Raw genomic sequence first — 8,088 nt, forward strand, 5'->3', positions numbered from 1 at the left:
ATGTCTGGAAGTCTTGCTGATCCGAATGTGTCTAGCTTACAACTCTTCCAACAACACAATGTTTTTTGATGGCAAGTTTGCCAGCCCTCAGCTCTTCAAAGCTCTCGGTGAGTATCTGGAAATGTTCAGAATAGCATGCTACCACCTTAAGTATACTATTTCAGTAGTATACTCTGAAGAGTATGCATATATACACGTGTGGAATAAACAACGCATTCACACTGGATTCTGCATCCTACAATTTAATGCACTCTATTTGCATTTCCATTTCCTATTTGATGGGTAAACTAGATGCAATCACTAAATAACATGTTAGGATACTACATACTATTTAATCTATATAGTAGTATGCTTTTCCATGTTCACCCAATGTCAGTAACCGTTATTAACATGTTTCTTGACTCTTTATTTAATCAGACTGTAAAAGACGATTCTAGACTAATTGGATTGCAAATGCAAAATAAAATTTTCGGTAGAATAACTGGATACCCTTGCGGAATTAAACATACATATAAGATTGCGTTGAGATTGTGACAAATGTAATCAGGTCATGTGATTACAATGTAGCAGAAAACTGAAATGTGTATCTTTTCATAATGCGAAACTATATGAACAATATTCAGTGTATACTAAGCAGTAAGCAGAACGCTAGTATTCAATTTCAATTCAAACACATCCTCTTTTACTTTATAATACACAACACCAGCAGCCTCTTAAGAGCAAGAATGGAGGCGTCATGAATCAATAAGGGACAAGCGCTAATGGGTTTTTTAACCCAGTTAGTAAATACAAGTGATGCTTGGGTGAGTAATAGCTCATCAAAGTTAAATGGAAGCTTTGCAGAAAGCACTCAGTGCAAAACATATTACATAAAGACTGTGATTCTTGAAATAAGTTAGTAGAATGATTTGTAGATAATACCATTTCTTTTTTTATTAGCTTTTTTCAAATTGGGTATGTTTAAAGCCAGCATGAATTGAAAATTCACCTTATTTATTTTTTAAATGCATGTTATCGATCATATCTTGATTAACTGGTGCATAGAGCCAAGTCTAATAAGGAAGACAATTTCTGTCGCTACTCTACTTCCGTTTCATTGCAACTTTAAATACACAATACAGACACTACAAACTATTATATTCACGATAAAGCAAAGCAAAGACCATTTTAATTTATTGCTAAGGTCTGAATTATTCTTACAAATTACCTGAAGCTTTGTGCCCAGAACATCTAATCATTTCCTTTATAGTTCCTCTTTTACATTAATGGAGCCCAACAGATCCATTAAATCATTTCATGCTAAACAATATAGATTGGTTTTGGGCAAATTATGGACCTCAATGGAAATGTAATTTATTTCTTCATCTTCAACACTGTAACTAGCATGTGTATGTGTTTGTAGGATGTGATGACCTGGTAAACACTGTCTTTGAATTGGCTAAAAGTCTGAGTCGTCTTCAGCTAAGCGAGGAGGAAATGGCTTTATTCAGCGCCGCGGTCTTGCTGGCTCCAGGTGAGACACTCACACCCATGTCTGCTACCAATTTAGCGACTTATTCCCAGAAGAAAAGGATTTTAAAGCTGGGTTTATGTGCTCTCAGAAAAGGTAACATGGTCAGACTTGCATAAAATGAGACACATTCTCACAGTTTGAAACCCTGCTCTGTGTTTGTGTGCTGCTCAGATCGGCCATGGTTGACGGAGTCTCAGCAGGTTCAAAAGCTCCAAGAGAAGGTTTACGTGGCCCTTCAGCACAGCATGCACATGAACGGGGCCACTACTGAGAAACTGGACAAGGTGAGGAACAAGACACACATATGGCACTTTACAGAGAACTTTGAGAATATTTAAGAAAAGAAATTAAATTCTAAAAACACTAATATTATGAATCATCCAAGGAGAGTAATGCCAGGTACACATTGCACTGTCAAGTTTGATATCAGCTTTGGTTCATTGGGTGATTTATCAGACCGATTTAAACCAATGAATTCACAACTTTGTGAATCTGTTTGACTGATTCTTTAAAAAGAAGTTCTGCACCCATTCTGACCCAGAAACACACAAATTAAAGTATGTATATATATATATATATGGGGTGGTGGTGGCGCAATGGATAAGACACATGCCTTTGGTGTGAGAGACCTGGGTTCGAATCCACTGTGAGCAAGACACTTAACCCCTAGTTGCTTCAGAGGCGTGCGACCTCTGAGATATATAGCAATTGTAAGTCGCTTTGGATAAAAGCGTCAGCTAAATGAATAAATATATATGGGCAATATCACACGAGTATGAGTGCGATATGGCTCTATATCAGTAGCATGGCTGTGATTAGGCCATAGGCACGAGGCTGTAGATAATCACTACCGTGCTGCTGATATAGAGCCATATCGCACGACAATTGTGATATTGCTTTTATACAACAGTTTGACGGCACAAGTGTGTAAATAAATAGAGTGGAGACAGTGGAGTATCTTTAAAAACCTTCTTTTGTGCGGAACTATTTCCTTAAAATTATGAGAGAGATATCGACAAAAGGATGTGTATTGTCCTCATCTGATATAGCATTTAAAGTTAGAAAGTTGGTATGAGCTGGCAGTCATTTAAAAATAAACAACAGTTAACATGGTAAATAAACAATACTAACATGAACTGTTAATGAAACATATGGAAGCTTAACAAACGTACCAGATACGTAATTTATTGGTATTTTTTGGTAATTTCCTGACTTACTAATTGACAACGTAACGTCTAGGTTACTAATGTAACACCCGTTCCCTGAAGGAGGGCACGGAGACGTTAGGTCCCATGACGTCAGTCTGACGTTACGTTGAACGTGACTGATTGAATGGGAACTATGACGTTGCATGCACATAATTTCTTTTGCTTTTTATATGTAGTGAAGTGGTATACAGCACGTGCTGACAGGAAATGAAAGTTCTTTTTTCTGAGGTGAGATTTTTATTTCGTATCAAGTTACAAAAATAATGTTAGAATAATGACACTGACATATATAGCCAGACAACATCTCATCTGACAGCAGATACTGAATCAGGAAAACACGCACTCTTTACTTAAACTGAAGAGTAAACAGCCTTACAACACGTCTTTCAAAATAAAAGCCTCGCATTAAAGAAACATTTCGAATCATCTTTTTTTTATTGTTGTTTCTTGACTACACACGCCGCGACCCACTCAGAATGATCTTGCAACTCACATTTGGGTCGATCGTTGGTAACGATCCACCAGTTGAGAAAGACTTTCTAATTCTCGCTCAAAAACTCTTAAAACTACATTCTGTGACACAATAACAGTAGTATTTGTAAAATTGCTCCTCCACCATTGACACCAGGATAGATACGGCAAAAACAAGTAGAGTGATACAAATTGTGGAACGGTTTACTTGATATTAGTAGAATATTGCATGGCTGGAAAAGGCTCTCAGCCAAAGAGATTTGAAAACCAGAACTAAATGTTTGGATTACAGGGGCAAAATTATTTTTGAGCCATTTGTTATTTGACAAAAACATATGCCATGTCAGCTCTTACATGAAAGTTATATATATATATTTTTTTTTTATAAAATTATATACATTTTGTCCATTCAGTGCAAACTGTCACAATTTATCAAATATAAATCTGCTTTCAAAGGTTTGGCGTCAGTATATATATATATTGGAAGAGATTAATTATTCTGTTCTGCAAGGGTAGATTAAATTTCTCAAAAGTGACAGTAAAGACTTTTATCATGGTTTCCACACAAAAAAATTAAGCAGACAAGATTATCATCATCATTATCAGATTATCATCATGACATTGATGATAATTATAAAAAAATTCTTGAGCAGCAAATCAGCATATTTGAATGATTTCTTAAGGATAGTGTGATTGATAACTAGGAATAAATTATTTCATAATATAATATTTCACTATATTTTATTCTTGATAGAATAAATGCAACCTTGGTGAGCATTAGATATTTCTTGCAAAAAAACTTACCGACCCCAAACTTTTGAATGGTAGTGTAGTTTCTGTTCCATGGGTTGGTTGATTATGTACTGCTAAATATCCATGCAAAAAAACATATAAAAAAACATAAAACATACACACAAAGCACTAATCCAAAGGTCATAATTAAATCATCCAGGAGGTTTATTTCTTTATTTTGGAATATCTGATCTAGACACTCTCGTTGTCCTGTGTTCGCAGATGGTGTCCAAACTACCGCAGATGAAGACGATCAGTAACCTGCATATTGACAAGCTGGATTTCTTCCGCCTGGTTCACCCGGAAACAGCCTACAACTTCCCGCCTCTGTACAGGGAAGTGTTCGGCAGCGAGATCAACTTCCCTGACTCCACCAACAGTTAGAGAGAGGGAGATAGTGAGGGAGAGAATGAGAGAGAGTGTGAAGGGGAAATTTGAGGCTTGTGTTGAAGAGAGGCCATTACCTGTAAAATGTAATTTTGTTTTAAAAACCTCCAGGGAGAATCCTCAGTCTATTGCATCACTGTTAGCATACATACACAATACACTACAAACCATGCAAAGTATTTCAGATTCGCCAAAACATACAAACACACTGGTATATGAATTATTCCTGAAATTGTGCTCTCACATCTGTTATTATTTTACGGAAACACTCCTAAATGATCTTTAATGTACAGATATATGCTTGCAAGGGCCCTTTGTCCCAACATGTTGATGTCTAAGCATGTTACTGCATCTGCACACAAAGAGATTTAAATTATTTTTTCAAAGGAGGTTTTATAAATATGATTTAAAGAATTTTACAGGATCAAACTCTCTTCCACGTGAACATTCTGTAGAGCACAACACCTTTTTTAATGAAGTGCATCCTACGTACTAGGTGACGGTCACACGTCCTTCCCCACCGAATCACTCTTTAAGCACTAACATCGCTTTTTTCCTCCCTCTCCCCCCTCGTTTTTCATCCTCAGACGAATCATGAATGTATCCCACGAAGCAAAGGCACTTATTCTAATTTGAGACCGAATGTACACAATGCACTTTTGGTCTCGCGTTACGCTTTATGAGACTTTGACAATCCACTTAAAAAAAAAAAGCCCTAATGTGCCCAGATTGTTCATTTAAAATGAAGGGAACAATATTACCAGTGCAACTTTTAAAATGAACATTCCATCTTAAATACAAATTTGTAATAATAGTGATAATAATAAAAAATAAATGTTTAATTTAATGAAAACAATACATTTAGAAAAATAATTTCAAAAGCTTTAGAAAATCATTTTGAATCATCTCTCAGTTTGTGAATACAAACACATGCATTGACAGAAATGCACTTATAGTGGAAGTCTATGGGGCAACTGTACAAAACAACTTGCCCTTCTAGTGCTTAACTTTATCCGTTAGCATCTGAGTTTAACTTGTATTTAACCTGGAATATTCCTTTAAAACTTTTTAAACGAACCAGAAAACATAAGTGTGCTAAACTATTTTCTAATGTGCAATAAAAACAACCTGATAATCACTACAAACGTGCAGTCATGACCAAACGTTTGTGAATGCCTTGTTTTGTTACAATAAAGTAAAGAAAACCACACAATCCTCACTTTAACAGTTATTTACATAATATCATACCTCATATTCAGCTGAACTTGACACATTCAGTACAGTATTAGACTCTACCAAACAACGTATGACTGCAACAGGACACATTATTAAATGTCGAACTGTTGCGCAATAGAATAGTGATAGATAAGGAGTTTGCAAACTTGGGCATGACTGTAAAGGATTGGCGAACACAACTTTTGAAGCAGTGATTCCATCCACACATGCTCTTATTTGCTCAGGCACATTTTGACAGTGTTTGAAGCTGCACCTTATTTTTTTGTTGTCATTTTAAAGCAATGAGAAACCTCAGTCCCATGTCCCTATCCCTTGTAAATGCCACTTTAGAATGAGAAACAATTAAATGTTCATTTCATATGGACATTTCAAAAAGATTATTTTGAATAGGAATGTAAATAAAGTAGTCTTTTTAGTCAAGAGAGTGAATGAGAGAGAGAGAGGTGGAGCAGGTAAGGAAGAGAGATGGGAATGTTAAAGAAAAACATGAGCCAGGACTTTCATCAGCCGGCTTTTGAATTCTTCCAGCGTGTGCATGGAAGTACCGGACCAGAGAAATTGAACTGGGTTTGAACTGACTTTTGCCCATTTTGTTCTGGAGCTGCTCCGGACAGCAGAGCCAAGCTGGATGGGATGCCGACATTGACATTGTTTTGTTGATAGGTACAGATCTGGGAAAATCCTGATGTTGTGAGACCCTTCCTCCTGATTGGTGGGCTTCAGATGCTTTCACAAACCAAAAGAAAAGAGCAAGAGAAAAGGAGATTCCATCAATGTTCAGTCCTATAGGTTTCGGGTACAGATTCACCACATGCATCGCATTTGCTTGTGGCCAGTGAGCATGGCTGTGGTTTCTGTTGTATTATTTTGTAAATTGTTGATCACCTCTCCCTTTGTCCATTTCTGTGGCCCGGATCGCGTCCTTCCATCCTATTTTTACTACTCCTGCACCACAGTACGACAAAAACCGTTTCAACAGAGTTCTCAGCTACTTCTTTGGTTCAAGGTTCACGGTATTGTTTATAGTTCAGCTATATATACTACACAACTGGTTTTCAGTGATTCGGATGAGTGAATGAATGATATTGGACTCTGTATGAAAGAGAAATTATATGGTTTTGTAACTCAGTTTTTAATGAACAAAAGGAAATCTGTGTTCTTTTTGTGTGCCCAACATTACAAACCTCTCACGTCAAGGACTGTAGCCTGCCCTTGGATTAAGAATGAGAATTATGGGAATTCTGTCTGTGTAATGTACTTTTAAATGTGTGGTTTTGACAATCCCCACCTCTAGGCCTTTGATGCATGCCTTCCTGTTAAGACAAGATTGTGTTTGTCCCATTCATTCACCCTGCAAAGCAAATTCAATGTTTATTTTGTTTTTGTAGAAGAAATGTTTCTGCTCTGTGTGTTTCACACACAAAAAAAGATTTATTCTCAGGGAGATAGCTGGTCTCTGTCTCGCCAGTATCCTCTGCCGACTACACACACTCACACACACTTTGCACCGAATAGGAGACCCGTATTCTTGATCACTGTGTCCTGTAGCTATATTTAAATATATATATATATATATATATATTATATATATATTGTGAATGTCAATCACAAAGTGTCAAAAAACCTTTCCTCTTTCTGCTGATGTACTATTACAGGTTCTTTCAGTCTGAATTATAAGACACAGAATATGACTAAATGAAAAAAACAAATAAAAGATGTTCTTATTCTTTAAAAAGAATTGTTGTCCCTTGTAATTTGTCTACTTCAATAATTTGTCTACTACCTCGAAAAATTTGAATATCGTTCAAAAGTTATAATTTTGATGATTATGACTTACAGTTTATAAGTCAAACCCCAAATTACCCCAAATTCAAAATCTCAGAAAATTTTAATAGTACATGAAATCAATAAAAAAAAGGATTTAAAATACAGAAATGTCGATTATATGTCTGAAAAGTATAATCATATATATGCATATAGTTATATATACTAAATATATTAGTTTCACCTTTTAATTTGAATGACTGAAACACACAAACTTTTGCACGATGTTCAAATTTTTCGAGTTTCACCTAAATCGCGCGAGGAGGAGACGCGCTTGATTCCTGCCGGTTCCACAGTGAGAGCGGCGCGGCCAGAGTTTTGGGCGCTGTGGCATATTAAATATATAATATATTACAAATAGTTTTTCAGCGTGAGAAAAACAATGTGTGGCGGAAGAGCGCGACATAAGACTGAAATGAGTGACTGTCACGCTCAATGCGTAACACTTAGCCCTGTAAAGATAAACTGTTTTCACAGACGAAAGTTAGACCCGGAAGCTGGAGAGTTTCTATTTCTGGCTTTGAGATAGTTATGCTTCCATAATTATTTTTTTCTATAGCCAGAGATACATAACAAAGTAGGTAGGCTAAATGTGCAGTAAACACGTAATATTAATTCATCACAAAATAAACTTAGAAGAAAGTCACATGTTTTAGA

At 36.2% G+C, this 8,088-nt stretch overlaps 1 protein-coding gene across 1 annotated transcript in view; it reads left to right on the forward strand.

Moving 5' to 3' along the window:
• The window catches only part of rorcb (RAR-related orphan receptor C b), a 24,349-nt gene extending 18,765 nt beyond the window's left edge, over positions 1–5,584 (forward strand). The window contains exons 7-10 of the mRNA XM_077222321.1: positions 1–107; positions 1,403–1,513; positions 1,685–1,797; positions 4,207–5,584. The exon at positions 1–107 is cut by the window's left edge and continues 1 nt beyond it. Of these exons, the coding sequence (XP_077078436.1) occupies positions 1–107; positions 1,403–1,513; positions 1,685–1,797; positions 4,207–4,368 (493 nt within the window). The 3' untranslated portion in view covers positions 4,369–5,584. The remainder of the gene's footprint in view (positions 108–1,402; positions 1,514–1,684; positions 1,798–4,206) is intronic.
• The last annotated feature ends 2,504 nt before the right edge of the window (positions 5,585–8,088 follow it).

This window comes from Siphateles boraxobius, unplaced genomic scaffold (assembly GCF_051911475.1).
Source record: "Siphateles boraxobius isolate OS27281-9 unplaced genomic scaffold, OSU_SipBor_1 86, whole genome shotgun sequence".
Lineage (NCBI taxonomy): Eukaryota > Metazoa > Chordata > Actinopteri > Cypriniformes > Leuciscidae > Siphateles > Siphateles boraxobius.